Below are 27,578 nucleotides of genomic sequence, written 5' to 3'. Positions count from 1 at the left end.
CTGGACAGGTGAAGACTGGAAAAAGACAACATGATTTTTTTTTTTTTATCTTCAGCTGTCCATTTTGGGTGAGCCAGTGCCCATGATAGCCTTAGATTCCTGTTCTTGGCTGATAAGAGTGGAACCCAATGTGGTCGTCTGCTGAACATTAACTGAATCTCTTGACCTGTATCTGCATGATTTTTGCATTGTGCTGCTGCCACATGATTGGCTGATTAGATAATTGCATGAGATGTTCCTAATAAAGTGGTCGTGTGTGATAGTGTGTATAATCTAACTCCCCATAACTGTGTCAGTTTTGTCTTCAGTAAGTGAAAATCATGCTCAATTGGGTTGAGGTCATCAGACATTTAAGAACATTTAATTTCTTTGCCTTAAGAAGCCCTTGGGTTGCTTTTGTGATATGTTTTGGGTCATTATTCATCTGTACTGTGAAGTGCTGTCCTATCGGTTTTGCAGCATTTGACTGAATCTGAGCAGAGGTATAACTCTATACACTTCAGAATTCTTCCTGCTACTTCTATCAGCAGTCACATCATCAACGAATACTAGTCACCTATTTCCATACATGCCCATGTCATAACACTGCCTCCACCATATTTGAAAGATGTGGTATGCTTTGGCTCATGAGCCCTTCTTTTCCTTCTCCACTCTTCTCTTCCCATCATTGACTTGACTAGATGTTGTGAAGGAGTTTTTCTTCAACAAGGAAAGAATTCAGCATTCATCCACTTTAGATGTCTCCTGTGGTCTTCCACGCCTTTTCGTGTTGCTGAGCTCTCCAGTGCATTCCATCTTTTTAAGAATGTACCAAATTGTTGATTTGGCCACTCCTAAAGTTTCTGCTATCTCTCTGATAGGTTTGTTTAGTTTTTTCAGCCTAATGATGGCCTCCTTCACTTGCATCAACATCTCTTTGGACCACATATTGGGAGTTCCCATGAACAGCTACCAAATGCAAATTCAAAGCTTGGAATCAACTCCAGACCTTTTATCTCCTTAATCTGTCATAAAATAATAAGGAAACAGGCCACAACTGGCCATAAAACTGCTTCTCAATCAATTGTCCAATTACTTTTGAGACTGTGAAAATGGAGGGACTCTTTTAAAAAAAAAAAAAAAAAAAAAAGGCTGTAATTCCTAAAAGGTTAATGCAATATTTTTGTTAAACCCCTTGAAGTCAAGCTGAAAGTCTACAATTCAATCACATCTTGATTGTTTCATTTCAAATCCATTGTGGTGGTGTACAGAGGTAAATACTTATGGACCTGACTGTATGCCCCTAAAATATACTATCACAGTGTATATATGTTTTTTTTTTTTATTAAAAAACACAAACACCAACTCAAAGTCTTTATTTTAAGGGACAAAATTTACTTCACTACAATAGCCATGTGACTCTTCATTACTAGAGATGAAGAAAAGGACACAACTGTTAGAAAGAGGAGCTGATTCTTAGCTTTTTCTTAGACAATGCTAAAGTGTTCAAAGTAACTGAGAGTGGCTCCCAAAGCCCAGCTGGCCTCCACGTTGTGCAGCTTTTTGGTCAACTACGGGGGGGGAAAAAAGAAAGAAAGAAAGAAGGCACAAGTGATGAGTCTTGTGTGTTACACAATAGAAATTAACCTAACGAACACAAATATTAGAAACGTGTGTTAATAACTATTTTAGTTGTCTTGCTGTAAACCTGAACAACAGTTCTATCCTTTGAAACATTTACATCTTAAATTACCAAAGGCATGTTTTTAGATATCTGTCAATGTCTCTCATATTACAAATATATTGCTATCCTGGATTTTAAAGAATTTACAAGCCATTTACTTTTACTGTCAGAGAGACAGAACTGTGAAAATCTTAGTATTAAATAAATTAAGAACATAATTATATTGAGCATTTTGACCTGGAGGCAATTTACTCGACTTTCATTGAAGTTTCTTAATATACTTAAAACCAGCCATTTCTGGCTATAGTAAATGAGTAAATTCAGACATCAGTCTGAACATAGCCAGTGCGTTGCTGCCAAAACATTACCTCCAGGACTGTTTCCTCCTCAAAGCCATAACCTGACTTCAGAAGACAGGTTATGTACGTAAGATCCATACACAGGAAGGGATAGTCAGGATTATACATGGACACTTTGTTGCACACTATTAAACAAACAAACAAACAAACAAAAAATATATATAAAATCCAATTGCATTTTTGGAATGCTGAGGCAAATATTTATAATTACTGTCAGGAATGATTGTAATTGGCCAGACAGTTTTGGTACTGCATATCTACAGCTACTCCACTTGTCATTAATTTGTTAATAAGACTTTTTTTCATCATGAGTTTTGCTTAGACATCATCTGTATGCCACTCAACTAAATAATATCAAACACCATCTATGCTGTATATTTCAGTCTTCAATAGTTGGTTTACTCTTTAGCAATTCCCACTTCAATTAGCTCTTTAACTTAAATGGATTGTTTGAAAATCAACTTTTAACAATTTTGAAATCCCCACCAGCATTAAAATGTGTGTGAATGGAGACACCCTAGTCCCTCACCCTCCTTAGCTCTTTTCCTGAAGTCCCGAACCTTCACAGCCCCGCCTCGGGCTTCATCTGTAACAGACGGGTGAAAGCATTTCAACATAGCTGTTAGTGCCAGATTAAATACTCAAGGAACTCAAACTGCTAATAATCATACAAGACATATAACCATTTTAAATATGCTATTATGATCAAATAAAACATACAGCCATTAGCCATTTCTATAATTTAACAATGAATTGTATGTAGTTTTTACTGTTAATCAGTTAGGCTTTATTGCCATTATTTTACATTCATTCACCTGGCAGATTTTGTATCCAACTGTTCAGGCAAGAACACAATAACTGTTAAAGGCTTTCTCATGCTCTCAGTACTGGCTCTCTGGCAGGGCTGTAAAGTCTCAACTTCATGCTGAGTGTGCTACTATTGCCCTATTCATCTGACCTACCATTGCCTCATTCACCTCAGTTACTGCTGCCCCATTTACCTGAGCTACCACTGCCCCATTCATCACAGATACCGCTGCCTTATTTACCTGAACTGCCCTATAGTTGCACATTTGAAAAGAATTTGATTGAATTTCTGGTGTCTCTTCAGTGGGGAATGCCCTATAACACAGTGCAACTAGCTTTTTCTCACCAACAAGGCCGGCCTCAACAGCATGGTCAAAGTAGTAAGAGAAGGCGTAGATCCAGCTGTCTTCCATCTCATCTGGCTCCTGTATGACGCCTTTCACAACCTTTAGCATTTCTTTATAACAGCTCTTGTATCCAGTAGGACCTGGAGAGTGAAGAGTAGTGCAGCACATCCTGCATTCCATTAAACGCCATCAGGGACTAAATTTTTTAGAGAAGTGTTATGAATGTGTTTTACCTCCTGGCTTTCCGCTGACTTTGTATATTAACCCTCCAAAGCTAATTTTCCCTTTGTAATTCTTAGGCAAGCAGGAGCTCTGAAAAACCTTCCCTTCTGGAGCTGGAACAATATTACAAAAATGCAAATGGTACCCAATGGTCAATGCTGAATGCCACATACTGTTTCATCTATTGGTATGAAAACAGTGCATAGGCCCAAAAATACTACTTCACTGCTGTACCTTTTGAGCCCAAAGCACCAATAGCAGCAAGCTGAGCAGCTTTGATTCCATTCCCTGAATAACTACAAATGGGAGTGAAATGCACTTTAAAACTACATTCTTTCATATTTTATAACATTTCCAAAATGCAAAACAATTTTTAATGCAGTTACCTGTGAGTGTACAATTTATATGTTGTGTTAAACATACTGAATCTTGCTGTGTAATCAGCAGGAAATCTCTCAGTTGTTTTCTATAAATAAATATGAAAGAGGTAATGTTTACTTAAAGGGGTGAAGATACGTTTAAACAATATCGCACAATCAAGAGTGCGGTTATACTGAATATAGGCACGGCTGTGATTCGGCCATGGGCACGAGCCCACAGGACAAGTGCTGTAGTTAATCACAGCTGTGCTGATATGCAGTATAACCACACTCTTGTTCATGCGATATTGCTTTTATACAATAGTACTATAAACAAAAAAATTAATATTGAGTAACTGACATTTTGGACACAATATTGCCAAATGTTGTTTATTTTTGCTCCTCTAGTGGAAACAGATCCCGAAGAAGCCACACTCACTTTAATAGCATGTCGGCTAGCTGGCTAGCTAGCTCACACTGATTTGGTCATTCCCATTAAAGATGCTTCTGATGAAATTGGTGTCCCTTCTTACTTTTCATCTTCATCTGATGAGCTTTCATATTTTAAGTCAAAAGTTATATTCCCGTAAGTATCGTTTGCCATGTCCGCTGACAATGTCGCTAAAACAACTGTAGTAACCTTTTTGAACTAGAAAGTGGAATTTTATGTGGCGAACACAGTGGCGAAGAAGAGTGATACAAACAGTGAAACGTCCCGGTTATACTAAATATAAGCACTCTTGGAATGATGCTCGACCAATCAAATTAGTGGACCAGAACTAACTGCTGTATGAACAACATACTATGCACAAAAGACACAATCACTCACTTTTGGAAGAAAGGTGATTTGTGTTGATCCTCCACCCAAATCCAAAATCCCTACTGACTTTTTTGTGTTGGGGTAAAGTTGTCCTAAAAGTAGAGTTGAAAAATGTTTTTCACTTGATGACTGCCATCTTAAAACTGAGGCATAATATTATGGAAGTAAAAACAAGACAAAGATTTGAATGTTAAATACCATTTTTCATCACTGAACTCACTGAAATAGCATTGAACTATATTAATTCAAACTACATCTGTATTTATTTGTTTTGAATTAAACTCCCTGAAATTCAAAGTCATTTTATTTTAGTGTTCAGAGATTAATTCAGTCATTCATATGTGATTCAATACTATCTCACTCTCTCACTCTCAGTCACAGGATTGCGGTGGATCAGGAACCTATCCCAAGAAAACAGGGCGTGTGGTGGAAATACACATGCCAGAAGGGATGCCAGTCCATCGCAGAGCACCATGAACACACACATTCACACACTCATTCACACCTAGAGGCAATTTAGCAAAGCCAGTCCTCCTACACATTCTAGTGCACAAATTCAACCAGTCAAACTCCGTTTGCAAAATTCATTTAGAATCCAGGCTACCCAGGGATATGCAAAGGCAATCGAGCTAGGAATGCAATGAACCAATATCTAGTTAATCAGTTCTCATTCCAGGATTGATATGAATTATTGAATCTGAATTTCAAGGTAATTCAAAAACAGTAAACACAGTTATGTAGTTTTTGAAATAATATATTTCAGTGCTAAGAATTCTATGGTGTGTAAGTTTCATTATATCACAGTGTTGTTAAATCCTCAAATTTGACTGGTCAGAAGGTGTGAATTAATTTTATATTACAGCATGGCACGGACAGTAGTTCCTGCTGTAACAAGAACAACAGGTTTATATTAATGCACTCTTTCTAATACATTATTTTTTATATAGTAACAGCTCATACAAAGGGACGTGTATGGCCTATGCTCCACATGATCTAATATTAAAAATAAACAGATTTTTTTTTAAAGTGTTGATTAACAAAAGAAAAACATAACTGATATAGTGAAGTTTTTTGTTAGATGTTTATGTAACATTTATGAAAGGAGTCTCAAGTGTGTAATGTGTAATGCTGTGCAATGGTGTAATGGTCACAGTGCTTTGTAAAGTTTCCTTTCATGGGAAAGTCTTCAGGACAGAGGAGTTTACACTTTCTGGTAAAATGACAAGCTGTGTTTTCTGTCTCATTAACTTCAACAGAGAGAAAAGGAGACACGAGTGAGGAAATGACTGTTTATCAGTTATAACGTAAGTGATAACAGGAACTAACTTGTCTTGCAGGCGTTCCACAACATCATTTTCGTGTATTATTTTTGTGTAACAGCACAGTCTGAAGTGTGTTATACCTCACTTATTAAGTATTCTAATGGATTTTAACATTTAAATCTTTGTCTCTTTTTTGTTTCCAGGCAATATTTTGCTTTGGAAATAATATGCTTTGATTGTGTGTGAACACAGTAATAACAGTGTTTTGGAGTCTACACAAAAAACTAACCTGTCAAAAAGTTTACAGTCACCCAGGCCAAAACCCCTGCAAACAAAGAGGAAATATGTTTAATGTTAATTTGTGATTTAATTATCATGTAGTCCTGAAAGACTGTCTATTATTATTTTTCTATCCTGTTATGATAGAGAAAACAAGTTGTTTACCTGATTTGCTTTATACATTAAGTCAGACTAAATGTCATATTCATGTGTGAGAAACGTTTCTTCAAGTGGCCACAGAAACCACAGCTTAATATACCATATCATATAATAGCAGTGTTATGCAACCAGACAACGTTCAATAACACTAATAGATATTGCCAGACTGCTGTCTAATCAAAACTACACAACAGTTTAGATAATCCATGCTTCTTACATCTGAGACATTTCCATGACATCACTGGTGATGTTTAGGATTCATCCATGAGCACAGCCTGTTTTTACTATGTCATTGGATGGTACCTTTGCTCAAGTTTGTTTTGCTGACAAAACTTCTTTAATCAGTCATCTTCAACACACATTTAAAGGCTAAAGACGGCTAATCTGTTTGGGCTAAAGTCAACATACCTTCACTTGTTCCATTCATTATGCTTACACTATCAGCAGGCACATAGAATGGAGAGTCATCAAACACATCTTGAACCTGATGGAGAACACACAGTGCAAGATTTAAAAATAAATAAATAAATAAAACTCATTCCCTTTTAATTAAAGTCAAAAGAACCACAGTTCAATAGCTGATAACTACAATACAGGGTTCCTACTTTACCTCCTGTAGAAGTGCATGAGCTTTGGCAGGTGGCAGCATCCTCAGTCCTGCTGTAGCCTTCAGCATCACTGGGGTTTGTTTCCACTCCACATGAGGCACTGTGCTCTTGGCAAACTCCAGCAACTGCCTCACTGAGTCCCCAGCCTACACACACACACACACACACCTGATTAATATTATGACTAGCAAAAGTCAGATTTATTTTTATAAACAGGCTTTTCCACTCTTTAAGGAATGATTTTCCAGTCATTCTCTAGGACTCATATGCATGACAGCCATTGCTCATGGAAGGTCATCTAAGAGTGACTCACATCTGCCAACATCCTTAAAACTGAAATAAACAGCACAACCACTAACAATCACTTATAGACTGGCAAAAACACACTCACACCCACACATTATTAGAAGTGAAGTATACAATCTTACTAATCTTTAGAGCCTGGGGCCTCATAACTCACCAACGCTAGGCTAATAAAATTATTATATTATTACAAATAATTTAATACAAGAAAGCTAGTTGTTTTTCTGTACATATTTTTGTTTATTGTAAAACAGAGTAATGTTAAGTTTATACGTTGTCAGTGACATTTTATAAATCCTATAATAGTGACATTTTTATATTTATAAAAGTATTATAGATACATAGAATAATAAAACAGTCTTAATTCTGCTGTTACAGAATCTTTGCAGAATACTTTAAAAAGAACTGGAAACAGCAGTAAAACCAGAAAATTCCTAGCTACACCAATACAAGAAGGTTTTTGGTGTTTTATAAAACTGCCACACAGTATCTGAAGAACAAATCAGGCCACCTAATTTTACTATATGAAATAAAGAGCACATCAGGCTAATGCGCGGTGGTCTTGGAAAACCTATTGGATATCGATATGACTGAATCCTGACACATTGCCTAAAATGACAAGCACTTGGGTTATGACCAAAATGAAGTTCTTCTACCATCCATCTATATTTTAACAGCTCTGCTTTAAGAAAACCTAAACGTATTTTACTTAAACCTGCCTAAGCTATCTGCATCACTCACAAGAAAAGCAGCTCCAAATACAGCAATGGGCTAAGAATAAAGATAGACTTTTTTTCATGGTCATATTTATTATTTTTTACATTTTATTCATTACCTATACGATCTGCCATGTGTTATTCCTTACATAACTTAGATATGTGCAAAAGAAACACAGTTTAGTCCACTAACCTGGAAAGTTCACTTTACCGACCTGACAGTAAAAAAGTCAATATGTGACGTTCAATGCATGAAGGGTTTACTTACTTTTTCTGGCATGTCAGCATAGGCAGATAAACCAGGCTTCAGAGACTGGAACATTTCATTATCCAAAACGGGGAGTCGGTCTAGAAAGCAAACAGAACAACCAAAAGTTATCCTTAAAATTCACAAAAAAACATGAGACACTTAAGAATAAAAATATTCTCTTTCAGTCGAGCTAACAGGAAAAGGAAACTGATTAACGCCTCACTTGGCTCTTTCTGCAGGAAGGTGTAGATATGGATCCGTGTTCCAGTGCTCCCAGCATCAAACATGATTCCATAGAAAATTTGGCTGGCGTTGGCACGATGAGTAACGGAGGGCAAAATCCTTTCAATGCTTGCCCCAAGATCCAGTCTACTGCCCACATAACCCTGGGACTCTGAACCTCTCACCACGAGCCATAAAAGAAGCAAATGCAGCACACGAGCCATACTCTCCGAAATCCTTCAGCAAACTCTCTTCTAGGGAAGCTTTTAGAAAGCAAAAAGAGAAGTCAAGAACACAGAGTCTAGTGCGGCTTATAAAATAACACAAGGCCACGCCCACTGGATTCATCTGGATATATGAAATAGGTGAAAAACCACCTCATACTTCTACTATAGCAAACTAGTTTCATACATCATGGTAATGGGTAAGAAATTTCACAGACAGATTTGAAACTAATAGTTTATAGGAACTTAATTTAGGGCTAGAAATCTGACAAACAGCTTTCAGCTGTCATTTCACTCGTAAATTACAGCTCCTAACCTACTTTTACAAATCTCACACATATAAGAAGAAAACAAGTGAGTTTCTGAAAGAAAGAAAAAAAGAGTATTTGCCAATTGTAAAGAAATCTTTTTATGAAAAGCAAGTTAGTGTGCAAAAAGCCACCAAAGTGATTAAGATAAATATAACACAGGCTAATTTTACTGTACCTAATATATAATATATAAATATTGTATGGAATTATATACATTATGTACATCATATACAGATTGATGATAAATTAAAGGGAAAGAAATGTAAAGTGCCTCAGTAAGGTGTTAAAGAAAAAAATTTAGGACAAAATTCACAAACATATACATTATTTGTGGAATCATATGGTAGACAAATCACCCACAAATGACCACTTCACATCCTGACCACTTCAAGAAAAAAACCAGCACACAAACAAATAAACAACCCCAATGAGTTGTGTTTTTATGTTCATGGCATGTTATCAATTGTGCAACTGTTTTTTTAACATATGGTATAAAAAAAAAAAAACTTTATTGAGTATAACCATCAAAATCAGTTATCTGGAAGCTGACAGAAGAATGAGCATTAAATATTGCTATACACTGGAACTCAAGACATGGCACATGCAATTTTATTTAAGAAATAAAAGAAAAACACTAGAAGTATAGTATTAAAAATAGAAATCCTATCACTCAGTAATATAAAAAAAATGTATAACACAACTTCAGACTTTATCTTTTAACAAGCAAGCCAACAAGTCAGTTATAATTTAGGAATCAAGTATGGTGTTACTTGCCTATAACTTTGTAATAGTTTCTAATGTATACTTCAGTCCAAGGATGTACATTCATCTACTGAAATGGAAACGGTGTTTGTTTTTTCTATTCAAAACAGCTGCAAAGGTGAGTCACAGAAGGGTGCCTTGTTTATGATAAGGTAGCACTTTCCATCTGTCGTAAACATCTGGAGATCATGTGCAATTAGGTGACAAACCTGATATGCCTGTAGCAATATAACATTACATGTAATCTCATGGTTTTTAACAGCCACACATGGACACTGTTGTGCTACAAAATGAGATGGGACATTTCATGAAAAGTGTAACTTTTATTATTTCTTAAAAAGCTTCAATTTGTCCTTGAACCATTGTCCTCTTCCCTTACACCAGGTTACTTGAGATATGATCTTCCAGTGGGTTTTTCATAAGCGGAACAGCTCTGATGTGGAATAAAGGGACAAACTGAATCATAGCCACGGACATCAACTTCCTTTCTCATCTTTTTAACTGTTAAAAAAAAATCCACAGAGCCACTTACCACAGAATTAGTTCATTCATTTTATAACTTTCCACTCACAATTTGAAGTTATGTGTATACCTAACATGTTTGGGGATTATTAAGGTTTGGAATAAACCAAAGTGAGCAGTCAGACAGGATGATGACTATAAAAACTCATAATAATAAAATATATTAATTATGTTTAGTAATAATTTTAAACATCATATACGTCTTCAACAACATACACTTTTATTTAAAACATGGGGGGGGGGGGGGGTAGAGAGATGCAGTTCCCTCATAACAGTGTTACTAACTGTGTGTTTATTGTTTTCTTTCTGTGTTTTTTTTTCCTGAGTGTTTATTACTTTGTGTTAGTAGTTTTTATTACTGAAGGTTCATTGGAGAAAGCAGGTCCTCCTGCATGTTGATGAGATGATCCTGTAAGTTATCAGTGCTTGATCATGCATTTGAAGCAGGGAGGACATTACAGACTCCACAGTGTTTTATGTGCACTTACCTGTGTGTAATGCTCAGTGTGTGTAAAGCAGCCATGCAGCACGCGGCAGCTAGCCCTGGTCATGTCCCTGCCATGGCGTCTCACAACTTCCGCCTCACACAGCACTTTCACTTTAAGTTGTAAATAAACTACACCCATATACAAACTATCGACACGCAAACTATCGACATTCCTCCCAGGAGCTGTTGAGCTGGTTGACAAGCCGAATAGGATTATTTGTTAAGTGAAACCATAAGAAAGGAGAGTGAGTGGTTTACAAAAAAATTACGTGTCATTATTCTGACCAAAACATCCTGAGTCTCTGTGTTGCCTAGCGACTTAGCTAACGACTTAGCTAGCGAGTTGTTGTTAACTGCTTGCAGTTTATTTACTATAAACATTAGCAAACGCTACTATGACATGGCTAGATAGCTAGAAATAATTACGAGCCGCACTTTTCTACAATACTACACTACCATACTACACTGCAGACTGAAATCTCGGTAGTAAAATGAAACTAGCTGACTCCGTGTGGTCGGTGGATAATTTTAGCGGCACAGACACACGACACCGAGTCGGCAAATTCTATTGGCTTGGAGGTTTGATTGACAGCTACAGCTGAACGCTTCGACCGGCGTGATCCCGCCCCCTTATTCAACACATTCTACTTTAATCATTCCTAATTATTATTATCATTATTATTGTTGTTGTTGTTGTTGTTGTTATTATTATTATTATTATTATTATACATTTCCGCTACTAATGGATATTGTTTTGTTATTGTTTGAATATTAACTATTTTAATAAACAACAACTAACAAGCCCACTTAAAAAACGGCGACGCGATGAACCCAGTGGAATTCTGGGAAATTATGTTCTTACTTCGAAATTTGAAGTGAGATGCGAAAAGGATACCAGTATAAAAAAAAGTGACAAAATAACCTCTTTTGTAAGAAAAAAAATAGTATTCCCTATGTTCATCCCATCTGGATTATTGTCATTATAACATTATATATTAATGTCATTAATGACATACCTACTGTGAATGTAGTCATGGAGAAATGCCTTCAGTCATCGGGGTAAAGGTGCTATCAATAAAGCTATCACTAAAACCAAAGCTTCCATCTGTTAAAAAGGCAATACATTTGAGTTTGCACTGATGGTATATCGTCATTTATCTCCAGTAACTGCTTTATCCTGGTCAGGGTTGTGATAGATGAGAGCGTGTCCCAGGAACACTGGTCGAGTGGAGGGAATAAATACACTTGGTTGGGTCACCAGTTCAACCCAGGGCACCACACACACATATTCACACACTCATTCACTCCTAAGGGCAATTTAGCATAGCCAGTCCACCTACTGACACGTTTTTTGGGAGGTGGGCAGAAACCAGAGAATCGGGAGGAAACCCACACACACAGAACATGCACAGAAGCTACACATAGACAGTAACCCGAGCATAAGCTGGGGACCCCGGAACTGTGAGGTGGCAATACAACCTGCTGTGCTACTATGCTGACCTGGTGTGTGGTCTTAATATTTATTTGTGCTATGCCATTACATTACTAGGCTGGCTGTCTAGTTGTATAATTGAAATATACTGTTTGGGTTTTCCCTGCAGGTAGAGTGGCTCCTGAATGTTTGAATCCAGCATCTTTCTTGACAATTTTATCCAATTCAACCACATCAGATAATAATACAAGTAAAAGTGTTTTAAGGCTCTTTGAATGATAGCTGTATTTTTTCTTTATGAGAGAGGAGGCTCAGCTGACTCATTCACAGACAGGTAACAATTACCATCTCTGAAATTTTTCCTGAAGCAACTTACAATTGAGCAGCAGAGCGTTAAGAACATTGCTCAAAGACCCAACATCTTGGTAATGATGGGATATGAGCTCACAACTTCCCACTCAGTAGCCCAAAGCCTTAACCACTGAGCTACCTCTGTGACAGACCCTGAATTGTTAATGGTGTGCATGTTGGGTAAGAAGATACAGAGGGTTCATGAGACTTTTAATGTCAATGTCACATTAAATTACATATTTGTAATACTAAAATTTATAATATATATATGATAATATATGTCACAAAGTGAGAAGAAACCTGATAAAAACAATCATGTATTACAAGAGTTTCATTTGACCTTAGCCTCCTATCTCTAAGGGGGGACTTATAATTTAACTGACAAAAAGGATAGAAACCCCTAGCCTACACAGCCCCCAGACTTAAATCCAATGAATTGGCTTTAGAAAGAATCAAGACATTCAGCAGCATGAACGTGTGTTAAAAATATCCTTCACAAACAACTTAATGTAATTGGTAAGATTAAACGAATAAAATCAGGAAGCACTTTGATTAATACATATTGTGAAGGATTCAGGCTGTTCTTGAAACAAAAGGGAGTCCCATCCTATAATAAATGGGTGCAGCTCATAAAGCACCAAGTAGGCTATATATGCATACACATAGCATGTTGATGAAAACACAAAAGCAACTCGTAAGAGCCAAATACACACATTAAACTATAATACAACATTATATGATGATTAAGCAACTTTGATCCCTTACAGAATTGATCATTTCTGTAACAGCTAATTTTATGCTTAGAGGTCTAGTAATTGCTTTGTCTTTTCAGTCATGAAATTAATTAAATAGATTAATCAAGATAAGATATGTATACACAAAATGGCTTGTACAAGACCTGCAAAACTAGTACCCTCAGGTGCAGGAATATGATTAATTCATGGCTATATGGACCATTAGAGAAACTCCTTTTCCTCCTTATATGAACAGCTGTCTACAAAAACAACATTTGTATATAATTGCCCAAATTACACATAGATGTAATGCAGATATTGTATCTGTAAGTGGATCTATAAGTATTCCCTGGTTGGCATAGTAACGAGATGTATGAGTGAGGCACAGTGTGATGTAATGCTCTAGATGTAAAATAGCAACGTAAAAATGACACTTTTAGTGACTATATCCAGGTGAGAAATATTAATCTAACAGCTATCTTTGAAGTGCTACATTGAACTCATGTTATATTTATAAACCTTGATTTTTGCTAAAGAAATTGGTGTAAAAAAAAATGGGACGTGGATCTGGCACAGGAACAGTAAACCATCTATCTCCAGTCATAATTTCAAACATGAAAGAGCACTACAGGTTCAGATATCATTTGTGATATATTTTTCCTTTACTACTCAGATGATGATGAGCAGCTAATTACCAGCCATTTCCAATCCGTAAACTGATAAATTATGTAATTATATAAAAACCCATTCCAACATATCATCATAAATGAAGGCATACTTATGATTGCACATCTTAACAGTATAATCTGTTCTAGTTTCTTGTCTGAAAAATATACACAATACAATATATTAAACACAATACACAACCTTTATTGAGTAATATAACTGTATATTTAGTTTACATTTTCAAATTTAGTACCAAACACAGATTGATTTTATTCACATAATGTGGCATGCTTCAAGAAATTTACATGTCTCTTATTATTTAAAAAAAACTTGATTAAGCGTATAAAGTTGTTAGGTATATCTGGTTGTCAGTACTTATAATATATAGGTACACACAAAACATCTAGAGGTGTGAATCAGGACCAGCATCCTGACGCATTAAAAAAGTGGTAAGATTTTATTTTCATGCAGGCACAAGTAAAAAGTGAGATATGAAGCTTGCAGGACAAACAAAGACCATGTTCATTAACATGCATTTATAGCATTTATTCATGTATCCTTAGTCACTGCCTGGTCGGGGTTGTGGTAGTTTAAATAGGTTACTAGCTTGATTATATTGTAGGAAACAGAACCAACTAAATTTGTTAGAATATATTGTGGGCAGGTGTAAAATGCAAACAAAACAAAACAAAATAAAAAAAAAGCCAGTGGATTAAAAAATCTCTCAAAGTCTCACTCAAATCTGTAGTTGAGACTTATTATCTATGTCAACTGTGGCATTTCTACCTCTCGCTTTTCCCCCACCGTGTTTTCCAGTATTTCCAGGGACTTAGTGGTAGGGTTCATAAAAACAAACAAACAAACAAACAAACAAACAAACAAACAAATAAACGTTCTAGTTTAGGCAACACCAACTTCAGGTTTAAATCTGAACACAGAAACTACGCATTAAACACAGATACAAATGAGCTGGAGGCAAATATTATTATTGTTGTTATTATTATTATTATTATTATTATTATTATTATTATTATCAACAACAACAACAATGATAATAATAATAATAATAATAATAATAATAATAATAATAACAATAACAACAATAATAATAATAAATACAGTGGTGCATATTATTTTGAACGTAATTTCAGTATACATTATGGATTAATTACTGTGTCTGATTGATTAAATGCTGCACTGAGAGTCAGACTGAGCTGGCTGATTGATGGCAATGATCCCACTTCCCCGCCTAATGCCTTAGTTACATCCACTAAGAATGGGGTAAAAGATATGAGCTGGATGAAGCATAAACGAAAATCTTTTCCTAATCCTTAAAATCAATAATGACCTAGGAAAAGTATGGAGGCCAGATAAATGACCAGCAGCTGGAGCAGTAGTGATGCATGAACGCAATTAAGCGCGAGCACAACATGAAACCCCAACACAGCTAAATGAAATTAAGAGCTGCACAGCGTAGGAGGCAGCAGGGCTGTTACTGCCGCTTAGGAGCACAATACTCTATTAAAACATGCACAGTCTACCATTTCATGACAGAACTTTAGAATTATTTTTTCATTTCTCAATTCATACCCCAATTTATTTATTTTGTTTATGTATTTTACCAGTCGCTCTCTCTCGCTCTCTTCCGGCGCGCAGTATGCAAATTAACTTGCCTGGAAACTACTTTTCATTGGATGAAGTGTTGCCATGGCAACACGACAACATGCAAAAATGGCGTTCCTTCAGTGGAGCTGCCAGGACGTGGCGAGGTGGATAGAATCACTCGGATATCCCCAATACACGGTAAAAAATATACCAAATAACTGCTGCTGTAGTTTTAAACGTCTTACTCAGAGATTTATGAATATTAGAATGATGGCTTAGACTAGTGTAGGCCTATAGTCTAGCTCCTGAAAATGAAATGAGGTTATTCTGAGCAGAGACCCAACCTGGAACTCTGTGAAATCATATAAAAACATATTTTACCAAACAGTTCATCTTTCACATTTTCTTTTAGACTTCATTAGAGGTTAAAGATAAATCCATGATGAGCTATTTGGGCCATATTTCTTTGAAAATGCCTGTGTTTCCCCCTCTTGTAAAAGGGTCTGGGCAGCTTTTCTCTGAGAAAGCTTTGTCATCACTGTTCAGTTTTGCTTTGCCAGCGTCACGTGCACAAGAGAACAGTCTTCTTTTCATAAACATCAGCAGTGTGTGCTCTTCCCTTATCAGCTTAAAACACTGAAACACAAAGACATCACATTACAAGGCAAACATAAATACATAAATGTAGGCCACACAAATGTTTTCCTTACTGCTTTGAAAATTAGCCTTGCATTTGCTCTGATTAATTAAAGCAATAGCCTACATAAAATCTTTTTTGTTTTTTTTTACTGTGTTGTAATTGTATATTAAACTGCTCACAGGCTTGTTTTACTGAGAATTTCATCACAGGCAAAAAGCTGATTTACATAAACTGCTGTTATTTGCCTCGATTAGGAATCACAGACTTTGAACATATGAAGGTAAGAATGCATCATCTACCACAACATACAAATTCTGTGTATCCTGAAATGCATTGTTTTTAAGATTCCACCTAGATAAAAGAAATTTCACATCTTTGTTTCTGTAGGTTGCAAATGACGTTACTTAGAAATGCAGTTATGAAATAAAATAAAGTTTAGGCAAAAGACCACACATAAAGTTCAGCCTTCTTCCTAGTTAACTTCCTATAAATTCCCATCTCTCTGTTTCTGTGCTCTTGATGAGGTTTCTGCACCTACCACTTCCCGGTGTCCTCCCAACTATTCATCAACTCCTACCCAGGGGGTGCTGACTATCTAGCACAAATCAGAAGCTGCCCAGAATCAGCTTAAGTTCTTAGAGTTCTCCCTAGCTTTTACAGAATCACTCTTTTTACACTTTTTTTTTCACTCACTCCATATGACTTCATGTCAGTTAGTTGAGGACATGGTCTGCTATAGCAAAGTGAAAGTACACTTGTGCCATTGGTAATAAAACACCCCACCACATTCATCGCACTGTGATGAAACATGCTGGGTTGGCTGACTTTTGGAAATTGAATCTTATGAAGATCACTGATGCATGTAGAAGTCAGAATCAAACATGTGCCACACTTCATTAGACTTGTTAGAACTATTATATAAGAGTAATCATAATAAATACAACATAGTTTCATGATATCCTTGAGTAAGTATTTCTGCTCAGAGTTGAATGGAGACACAACAGCTGTACATAAGAGCCTGAAAGACTCAAATAAGAGAAGACTTTAAAAGTCTGTAGAAGAGCTAGAAGATTGTAAAGCATTTCATAATGGAGATCAGTCACTCTTTTGTCTCTTTTACAGGCGATCTCAGCACGTGTCCGTGAGCTGCTAGGCATCTCGGAGCCATTGTGGAGTCGCAGTATTGCAGACCCTCCACAAGATGATATGAACATGTTTTTGGAAGTCAAAAGCAGGACTGGAGAAAGCGCTGATTCCCTTACCTACACTCAATTCCTCAATTACCGAAAGAAGTAAACAGAAAGATTACAGTATAAACAGCTTATGAAGTTCAATTTAAAAAAAAAAAAAACCTGAAAAACATTAAAGCTTTTCTTTTAATTATAATTAGCTTTACCAATTTGTCTGAGGAGCTTCATTACATTTACTGTTTTTCACAACGTGATTTATCCCTGGTGTGTGATTGTGGGGAATAGGCTATGGCTTACTGGGCTTTGCCTTCGTAATTTAAGCATTCTTTGTCTTATGTGTTTTACAGTGCTAGTGAATTAGAAGTTATTTAAGGTTTTATAATTTGGCCTGTAGTACAACTGGGCTCATTTGGCCTAATCCTTTTTCATTATTTTAGTAGTATGAAACCCAAATACATACTGTAGCTTTGGGAATAATTTTACATCAACCATTAAAAAGAATGTATAAATTCCTAGGGCTGCACCAATCTGATAATGAGCATCGGTATCAAAGCCAACACTGGCCTGAAACACTGTATTGGCACTGGACTGGATTGGACACGGTTTCCAAAATGATTATATTTTATGGTGTGAGTGTGCGTTATACTGACCGACACAACACAGATCTTGCACGTAAACACAGGACACAACTTGTCTTAAAGCACACCAGCATTGTACATACGTTCTGCACTGTTTGGCAACATAAACTGGCAGAGGGACAGCCTGGTTCTGGGGACACCAGTGGAACTGATCTATAATGCTTATTGCTGCATGTTTTTATTTGAGCAAGGCATGTATGATCACTCAGAGCACTCTGAAAAGAAGAAGATAGATTAATAATCCTCTTCATTTTGTTTTGGGCTGAAATGTAATATAGCTTTGCTCCGAGTAGAAAATGAACACTTAAAGAATTTCAGGAACATTAATGTTTTTGTTATTAACCAGCATAATGCATGGATTAAAGCCTTGATAGTGACATTAATCTGTTCTTAGTGCTGTTGATTGAGCTGAGCTAAAGATGTTTAAGTGGTCCCATTAGTGTTTAGACCTATAGAGGATGCAAGACTGATGGCATGCCCTGCTGTAACCCTGCTAAGCAATATTGTGGATTAGCTACATTGCCGACAGCAATAATTAACAGGGAAAAAGATCTTCAGCGCGTTTTTTCTTTCTTTTTCTTTTCTTTTTTTTTCCGGAGATCTCTAGTCTGAAGCCACGCACGTCCAGCTGCGGCTTGCGTTGCGCTGTCATCATGTCAGAGAGCGGCGGCGCGCGGAGAAGCGAGCGGATGTGACACCTGCTCCGCCGCTCCTGCAGACTGACACCACCGGAGGCCATATTTGGGGCGGGTGAGCCAAGAGCTGCTGAAAAACATCTGCCCTGGCCTGCTGAGATGCTGAGATGCGATCCCACTTCAAGGCCAGTCGCGCTGTGTGTTTGCGGCCACTGAGACATTTTCTCCGTTAAAGCGGCGCGTGCAGCCGTAATGCGGACACGCACGGAGAGAGAGGCACGCGACGAAGCATCCGCGACTGAGGATTTCTCTGAGGCTCCCTGTAGCTGGACGTCTGTTACTCCCGCAGAGATGGGATCCCATTCGTATTGTTTTATTTAGTCATCCCTCCACGCGTCTATTTCGGTCAGCGCTGAAGGAGCCGTTCTCAGAGGGACTGGGCGATCATGCTGTAACGGGAAAAAGCGGGATTTGGTGGGAAGAGGGGCGGTGTGCCGCACGAAGCAACCTCATATCTACACAAGGTAATTCTTTCAGAAGGCGTTGCACCCTGATGCTTTCCTTCTCCACGCTGCTGCCATTGTGTCATTTATGAAAACGTAAATGAAAGTTGTCTAGGCTGTTTTTTGGACAGGGATGGTCGATTGTCGAAATATGATCTTATGAAAAATGTAGCCTGTGCGTGTAGACAGTACATTGCAAGGTCACAGAATTCCATACACCAGCTGGAAATCTAGGATTGCATTGCAAAGTCGTTTCCTACCCGACAATAATCGTCTTGTAGCCTAATTTTAATGCACAGGCTATATGTGGTAACCAGTTATTCATGGCTGCCAACCTAACCTTGGTGTTGAGATGGGAAGCTGAGCATCTTATTACCTTTTCAATACACTGTGGCACTGATCACTTCATCACCAAGGCTTCAGATGTTCTGTGCATACTGTATTAAGCCTATTTATTTCAATAGAGATATATCTATCCTAACAGACTTCTAACTTGGTCATGCTATAACAATCACTAATTAGATCTCTTTGCATACCTACATGCCTCCAATCAACCTTCTAAACTGTTGCCTTATTAACCATCAGTGGTTTTATAAACTAAGGAAGAATAATGAAGGCTGTGGAATAAGAGCTTGTGTGAGAGACCATGGATGTGAGAGAGAGACGTGCTTTAGAGCTCACTCATAAGGCTGAGTGCAAGATATTACGCTGATTTCAATTCAGCTCTCCAGTTACATGGGTCACATAAGCAGTAATATCTCTTAAATAAAAGAGATTGCATTAGACCTACCTGATAATGGTGATGTCATCTGCATGTGGGTCATCCCAATTTATAGGGTGTATGTCTGAATTACCTGTGCACTTAATTGTAACAGGGGCAGAATCGTAATTAATCTGACTGCACATGTTCAGCCAAAAAAAAAAAAAAAAGGGCAGTGAAACAAGAGATAAATATATGGGCCGATGATTTTACTGACCTGATTTCGGTGACAGTGATAGTGTGCAAGTAGTCACCACTGCTCCATTAGCGGTATCCGTCCGCCGCCTGAGCGACCAGACAAGTCATGAAAATGCCTTTTAAGCATGAAGCCGGGCAGACATGTTCCTGTCACTGAAAGGTCTGGTGTCCTGTATGTCTGCAGTTTCCATTTGAAATATTTTCTGTTTTATCTGCTAGCTTGGAGTTGGGTGTAGTAGGTCAATACAGAGAGATATTCTTACATTTAGAATTGCAACCTGGATCTTTGGTATTTTGGTTTATAATAAAGAAACCTGCAGAAAACAGTCTTTTGCAGCCTAATCATCCAAAACATCTGACTACTGCAGTCTATAACCTGATCCCAGATGACCCTGTTACACACACAGCATGGTGCAGGGCAGAAGCTGTCTAACAGGAGGGCCAGAAAGTAAGATATAATAGCCCTGAATTTATGAGTATTTTTAGAAGCAGGGTTGGATGTATCAGGTTTTGTCTGCAATCTGACAGCATGTGATAATCTGCAAAGTGTGATGTGTATTTGTATATCAAATATTTGCCCCTCTGCTCCCCATTTCCTCTATTCTCTTTCTATCCTTTATGAAAAGCAGTCATGTTCAATTCTCTTTTTTTAAATTCTTAAGATGCCTTTATGCTCTTTTTCACATTTGATGTTTTTCTCTTGGATCCAAAAAAAAAAAAAATCTCTGCTCTGAGCAAGTTGATGCGGTGTTTCAGTGGGGGGTAATAGCAGCTCCACTTCAGCCCAGCAAGCAGACAGAAGCTCTGCCAGCTAAAGCAGCCAGCTGGTTGGCCTGCAGTACCAGCGGCACTTGGTTAATAAAGTGGCATGATGTGAAGGGCATTTGACGTGCTAAAAGAGCGTTATAATCAGCTCATTGAACAATTACATCACAGCTCAATTCATGTGTGAACTGTTATATTTATTATAGGTCACATAATGTGGCAAAATGTCACATATATTCACAGAAACACAAAATAGTAGCTCTTTCGCTTGGTCAGAAGCAGAACATTTCTAAATGTAATGAGACGGGGCTGTAGAGGAAGTTTTATCATGCAAGATTTATTTTTTTTTGGTCCTAATCGGAAACATTTGAGTTGAGCCCTTTAAGATTTTTTATTGTATGTGTCAGGATAGCTCTGCTTTGTGTCTGATTTTACACATTGATAGCAACATTGCGATCTGATAAGTCCCTCATGATTGTGACCATGATACATGGCAGTTGGCATTTCAGCTGACAGCTAGTGTTAAGTTAAGACACTTGTGACTATAGTTAAAGACCTGTTTCCCTTGATGGCACCTGTCTTAGTTAGATATCCAGATTATTAGAATATTCATACATCAACAGTAACAAAACTGCTAAAGCTACTAAAATATAATGCACTCTGAATATTTTACAGAACATGTAGGAACTAGAGTATGAAAATACTTACCTTAGGAAAAATAATAAGCACATATAATATATATGACCTACCAAAAATGGTCTTGTGAACATTCCATAATTTCACCACTCATAATTTTAGGCTGTGTTAAATGTTATATCCTTGTCAAGGTTATATCTCTGGCAAGAATCATTGAGTCATATACTTTATCCCTCTTCACGTTTGTATAGTCAGAAACTTGAGCAGCAGTGAAGCACTATGGAAAATCAATATGAAGAGAACCATGTCTCCCTCTGTGCTGATCCCTTCTCTTTGTCTCCAAATGATCTTTGGAGACATCAGCCTAATTTCAATGAGTAACTGGATGGCCAGAGGAGTCTTTCATCCCTTTATATACAAAGATGAAAGGCTAAGCATTATACCAAAACCCTGCATCAGTACAGCAGGGGTTTCAGTTTATCTGCACCAGGCCCAATTTTGTGTATTTTCTCATTCTTACTTTTGACACTTTATTATTTATAACAAAAAAAAATGTTGTTGTGGAACATTCTTCATCATAGCTTGACCTCTGTACGAAATATTAGGAAGTCTTTTGCACCTCAGAGTTATAGGTAATGTTATGCTGTTCTGTGTACTATATAGACCTGAATTACACACTGAGACAGTTCTGGTTCATCTCTCTTCACAGGGGTGGTATTACAACAGCGAACACAGATGGAGGCCCTATTTGTTTATTTGATGGTCATGATCATGGCAATAAAAGCCCAGAAGATCCAAATATGTCCCAAACGTTGCATTTGTCAAGTGCTGCCTCCCAACTTAGCCACCTTATGTGACAAAAAGGGGCTGCTTTTTGTTCCCCCAGACATTGACAGACACACAGTAGAACTCCGACTTGGTGACAATTTTATCACAACTGTCAAACGGAAGGATTTTGCCAACATGACCAAGCTTGTAGACTTGACACTCTCTAGGAACACAATAGGCTCTATCACACCTCATGCTTTCAATGATCTGGAGAACCTGCGTGCCCTGCACTTGGACAGCAACCGTCTGACACGAATCACAAACGACACCTTTAGCGGGATGTCCAAGCTCCATCATCTCATTCTGAACAACAACCAGCTCACGTATATTCACATAGGAGCGTTTAACGACCTCCTGGCCCTTGAAGAGCTTGATCTCTCCTACAACAATCTAGAGAGTGCCCCATGGGTGGCCATCCAGCACATGACAAGCCTGCACACCTTAAGTCTGGACCACAACATGATAGACTATATACCTGAGGGCACATTTTCAGGCCTCATGAAACTAAAACGTCTGGATGTCACTTCCAACAAGCTTCAGAAGCTTCCACCTGATCCAGTCTTCCAGCGTGCAGGTGTTTTGGCCACATCAGGCGTTTTGGGTCCGTCATCATTTGCATTGAGCTTTGGGGGGAACCCATTACGCTGCAATTGCGAGTTGCTGTGGTTAAGGAGACTGCGGCGTGAGGATGACCTGGAGACTTGCGCTGCTCCACAGCATCTCTCGGGACGTTACTTCTGGACGGTGTCTGAAGAGGAGTTCCTGTGTGAGCCTCCTCTCATCACACGTCATTCCCAGGAGACCCGGGCATTAGAAGGCCAACATGTTACTCTGCGCTGTAAAGCACGGGGTGACCCAGATCCTGTTATTCATTGGATTGCCCCTGACGGTAGACTAGTATCCAACTCAACCCGAACAGTGGTGCACAATGATGGGACACTAGATATCCTCATCAGCACAGTGAAAGACTCTGGATCGTTCACATGTGTGGCATCCAACCCTTCTGGAGAAGCACAGCAGACTGTTCAGCTAGTTATCATCAAACTGCCACATTTCACTAATGACACAAGCTTAGTACAGGAGCCAGATCCCGGCTCCTCAGATATTGCTACATCCACCAAATCAGGTGGAGATGGTGGCACTGTCATTGGCAGCACAAAGGCTGGTCAGGAAAAACGGGTGATGATTTCTGAAATTACATCCTCCTCTGCTCTGGTGAAGTTTAACTTACAACGGAATATACCAGGGATTCGGATGTTCCAAATCCAATACAATGGCACCTATGATGATTCGCTAGTCTACAGGTAAGACTATAAGTTTGACATTTTACAACAGTTATCATTATGCATACAAATAGCTATATGTGATGACCGTTCTTCATTTCAGTGTAATGGCATTTTGGAAGCAACAAAACTGTGTAGAATATGTGTAGAACACTACATATACTAGTGTGTTGTTTCAAGGAGTAAGAGTTGATTAAAAATTAAAACAATATAGAAATGTAGAATTACTCACACACCACTTGAAATAGTTCCAAACCATAAACCATGATTCTTATCAAGCTAAATAGTGTTCAGAGACTCCACAGAGTCTCTGATTGTGGAAGTAGTGAGGACTGTGGGATAGCAGTCCACAGAGGTTATGTGGTTCATGAAAGGAAATTCAGGTTTATGACCACCAAGGAATTCTCAGGCTATTGTATTAATATTTTCATAATTTGTTTCACTTTTTTTTACACTTCAGTTGAGCCCAATGAGTTCTAAGTACCAGAGTACTGATTTTCAGATTTTGCTGATCTTCTAAACCATTTGTCCTTGCAGAATGATCCCTCCAACCAGTAAAAGCATCCTGGTGAACAACTTGGCAGCTGGGACATCGTATGACCTCTGTGTGCTTGCAATTTATGATGATGCAATGACCACTCTTACAGCTACCCGCGTGGTGGGGTGTGTTCACTTTGCAACAGAGCCCCAGTACCTCCGGTGCCACTTCATGCAATCGCAGTTCCTTGGAGGAACCATTGTAGTCATCATTGGAGGTATCATTGTGGCCTCAGTCTTGTCTTTCATCATCTTCCTTATTGTACGTTATCGAGTGTGCAACCAGGAGGGAGAGGACAAGGGAGTAGAGCTGGGAGAAATTCGTTCTCAGTCCAGGAGCGAGCAGCTGCAGGTCTGCGGAATCATCAAGTCCATGTCCAAGCAGGTTCTGGGTGTGGAGATGGATGCGTGTCGGAAGGTTTCCCCACAGCTGGAGTCAATGCCCACATTAGGAACTATGCCTGGGCCTCGGCCCTCTAAACCTGCCCTTCCTGACTGCACCGTTACTACCTCTGCTGCCAGTCATAGCTGGCATCCTGCCTCCCCAAACTCCCAGCGTCCCATGCATGCTGCCTCACACAAACCTGCAGGCCCTCAAAAACCAGACACACAGATCAGTGTGGAGCTTGACAACACCAACAAAAACAACTCAGCCAAGGTGCGTCCCAAATCTGCCCAAATACGAGCCTACTCCACTACAGTGATGCCAGTGCCCAGAAGGGTACAGCTTGAGTCCTCACGCTACATGACTGTTCCAGTGGGGTGTATGAGAGTGAGTCGCAGACACTCTCTAAATGTAGACTCCTGTAAGCAGACCAGCTATGGGAGTCTCCCACAGCAGACTGGCAGCCTTCGCTCCAAACGTAGTCTGTCCATGAGCGGTGGAGATCTTCCCCAGTTAGACGTTTCAGCCAAAATCCATGGAAAAGACTCACTGTCCAGGTCAGAATGGGTTCTAGAAAGCACACTTTAATTAGGTTTTTTACAACCTTATCACACTGGTTTTGGTAGACTTACAGACCATTTTATTATTATAGGTCAGACTAAAAACTCAAACCTTTTAAAAGTATTTGGTTTCTGTCTTGGACATGGCACTCTTACATAGTGGGGGAAAAAAAGGCAACAGACTGATCAATGTTTTTTTTTTTTGTTTTTTTTTGTTTTTGTTTTTTTTTTAAGAACAAACAAAATACCATTTTCTGCATATACTAAATAATGCAGTTGACATGTATATTACTTTGTTATATGGAGTAATCCATACAGTACATCCTGTATAAACATGTTATGTTGTGTAAAATAAAATGTCAAAAGCCTCTTTGTTTTCATCTGATATTTAAACAATGAAGCTTGCCAAAGTAATTAATCTGACATGTCATCATTAGTTAGGAATAATAGGCAGAACATTTAGTGAATATAAATATTTATTTTCTAAAACTCACCCTGTAGTCAATATTGTTCCTGATTACGCTCCATTATCAGTGTTGTGAGATTAGTGTAATGATTTCTGGTCAATATATGTTCTAAACCCATCCAGATACACACAAAAACACGATACGACAGCGTTAATCCCTGAATAATGCTACAGCAACGTACACTGTACAGAAATCATCATCTTATTTAATAGTAGGTAGGTGCCAGGATTTGTTTATTAACTGCACAGTGAACCTTCAAGTACTTGTAATGGGACCTAATGTTATACAATTTAGGGGGTGTGGCAATCTTAATAAAACTGTGAATAAATCATATGTAAATTGGGTAATTGGGTGTGGAGAGCAGTTTTAGATTCATAATTAAGCAATTACTCTTTAAATCCACCCAAATCATGCCATACCAGCACAGATTTTGTTTAACAGCCCAAGCACAATTTATATGCACAATGCACAAAAGTAGCCCAGTTGGGGGGAAAACAAATCTCTGCATTTTCAATCTGTACACTGCAAAAATGATATCTTAGCAAGTAAAATATCTCAAATATAGGCAAATTCAATTAATATTTCTCTTTATTAGATTGCTTTTTAAACAAATATTAGATCATTAAGCCTAATTCTGGATATTTTTTACTCATTTCAAGTTTAAAATGATCTTATTCTGTTGGCAGATAATTTTGCTCATTTCAGCTGTTTATTTGCAGAACGAAGCATAATTATCTGCCAATACAATATGACAATAAAATATGTCTAGAAATAGGCTTAATGGTCTTATATTTGTTACAGTATATAATAAACTCATAATGAGAAATATTAGATAACATTTCTTTTATTCAATATATCATCACTTGCTAATATATTTTTTGCACTGTAAAATAAATTATCTTTATTATAAAACAGTCTTTATTTAATGATATTTAAGTTACTGAACTGTGTGTCACATGAAATCCATTGGCAAGATTTGAGGTTACAGACTAGAAGACAGGCATCGATACATCATGGGGTCTAACAAAGAGGCGATCAGAAAGCTGCAGTGTCAATACTATTTCATTCTGATGTTATCTCCAGTATGGAGAGATGAGCTCATGTTCTTTCTTGCTAGGTGGAGGTAATATATTTCATGGCTGAATAAGCCTGCAGCAGTGAAGGTTGTGTGGTAATTATTTTTAGAAGTGTTAATCTTCAGCTCCCACGGCAGCACTGAGTAAGAAAGGGGATCTCTTGCAAGTATAGGCTCTCAGAGGTCTTCTGTTTGTTCAAAGGAATGGCAAGAAGGCTATGAAAGAGGCCATTCTAGTCCCAGGAGACTCTGCTCCCCTCCCTTTCCCACTAGCTCTCATGCTTATACAAGCAGCCCTTAAATTTCACACAGGCAAGCGAGCCTGCCTCCACCATTGCACCGATTACAGAACATCACTTTAATTGACTGTTAAAGGACAAATGGGTTTAAATTGGCAATAATTTGGCTCAGCAGTCAGGAGATTTGTGTCTTCCTATTTACCTAGATGTGCCACTGGAGAGATAAATGCCACGTAACATTTTAAAAGAATAAATGTAAATGATTGCTATGGATGGATAAATGCAACCATGGAATATGGTGTTGAACAGATTAGGGTATTAACATGACTGCTGGAAGCTATGATGTCAATTAAGGATTGATTAATTCATGCACATGAGGAGGGCAGGTCATTGTTCCTTCTGCTCATTATAAGAATTAAAATGCTGCAAACTTTAGCATGCTGTGTGACAGTCTCAAATCGGTCCCATAAGGGCACATAAATAAAACATGAGTATCAGGGGCGAGAGCCTCTCTTGAAATCCGACAAGAAGCTCCTTAGCTCTTGGGCTATGATTCAGTCAGCTGTAGATAAACAGAGCTCATCCTGTTCGTAAAGGGTCAGTAATTACTACTCCTACCATATGGTGCACTGCCACTTTAGCACTGATCTACCGAGGCCAAGGTAATGAGAATTTCAGTTTAATTACCCTCATATAGGAGAGGAGTCAACCACTTAAGATACACTTGACTAAAAGCTTGGTGTCTTCATTTGCTGCAGCTTTCTGTGAC

At 38.1% G+C, this 27,578-nt stretch overlaps 3 protein-coding genes across 4 annotated transcripts; 2 read left to right on the top strand and 1 right to left on the bottom strand.

Annotated features, from left to right (window-relative positions):
* Positions 1-1,340: 1,340 nt before the first annotated feature.
* Positions 1,341-11,235, bottom strand: entpd5b (ectonucleoside triphosphate diphosphohydrolase 5b). The gene is made up of 14 exons (XM_026944530.3): positions 10,684-11,235; positions 8,378-8,639; positions 8,173-8,252; positions 6,888-7,031; positions 6,686-6,761; positions 6,129-6,164; positions 4,587-4,669; positions 3,785-3,864; positions 3,633-3,694; positions 3,410-3,511; positions 3,176-3,316; positions 2,552-2,608; positions 2,032-2,147; positions 1,341-1,550 (listed from the first exon to the last, which is right to left on the bottom strand). Exons 2-14 carry the CDS (start codon positions 8,598-8,600, stop codon positions 1,467-1,469), a joined length of 1,284 nt encoding a protein of 427 aa, XP_026800331.1. The 5' UTR covers positions 8,601-8,639; positions 10,684-11,235; the 3' UTR covers positions 1,341-1,466.
* Positions 11,236-14,993: 3,758 nt separating this feature from the next.
* Positions 14,994-17,496, top strand: LOC113545281 (sterile alpha motif domain-containing protein 15). 2 transcript variants are annotated; one of them, XM_026944550.3, is made up of 3 exons: positions 14,994-15,668; positions 16,365-16,390; positions 17,233-17,496. In XM_026944550.3, exons 1-3 carry the CDS (start codon positions 15,560-15,562, stop codon positions 17,404-17,406), a joined length of 309 nt encoding a protein of 102 aa, XP_026800351.1. In that variant the 5' UTR covers positions 14,994-15,559; the 3' UTR covers positions 17,407-17,496. The 2 variants fall into 2 exon arrangements, with proteins under 2 accessions (XP_026800351.1, XP_026800349.1); XM_026944548.3 differs by having other exon boundaries at positions 15,009-15,668; positions 16,292-16,390.
* An 863-nt stretch (positions 17,497-18,359) lies between these two features.
* lrfn5b (leucine rich repeat and fibronectin type III domain containing 5b) lies at positions 18,360-25,983 on the top strand. Its single transcript, XM_026944521.3, has 3 exons — positions 18,360-19,097; positions 22,145-23,567; positions 24,084-25,983. The coding sequence occupies exons 2-3, from the start codon at positions 22,171-22,173 to the stop codon at positions 25,054-25,056; spliced, it is 2,370 nt and encodes a 789-aa protein (XP_026800322.1). The 5' UTR covers positions 18,360-19,097; positions 22,145-22,170; the 3' UTR covers positions 25,057-25,983.
* Positions 25,984-27,578: the final 1,595 nt, after the last annotated feature.

Source organism: Pangasianodon hypophthalmus, chromosome 19, assembly GCF_027358585.1.
Source record: "Pangasianodon hypophthalmus isolate fPanHyp1 chromosome 19, fPanHyp1.pri, whole genome shotgun sequence".
Lineage (NCBI taxonomy): Eukaryota > Metazoa > Chordata > Actinopteri > Siluriformes > Pangasiidae > Pangasianodon > Pangasianodon hypophthalmus.
Note: the sequence above shows the minus strand (reverse complement) of the source record. Positions and strands in the feature narration are given on the sequence as shown.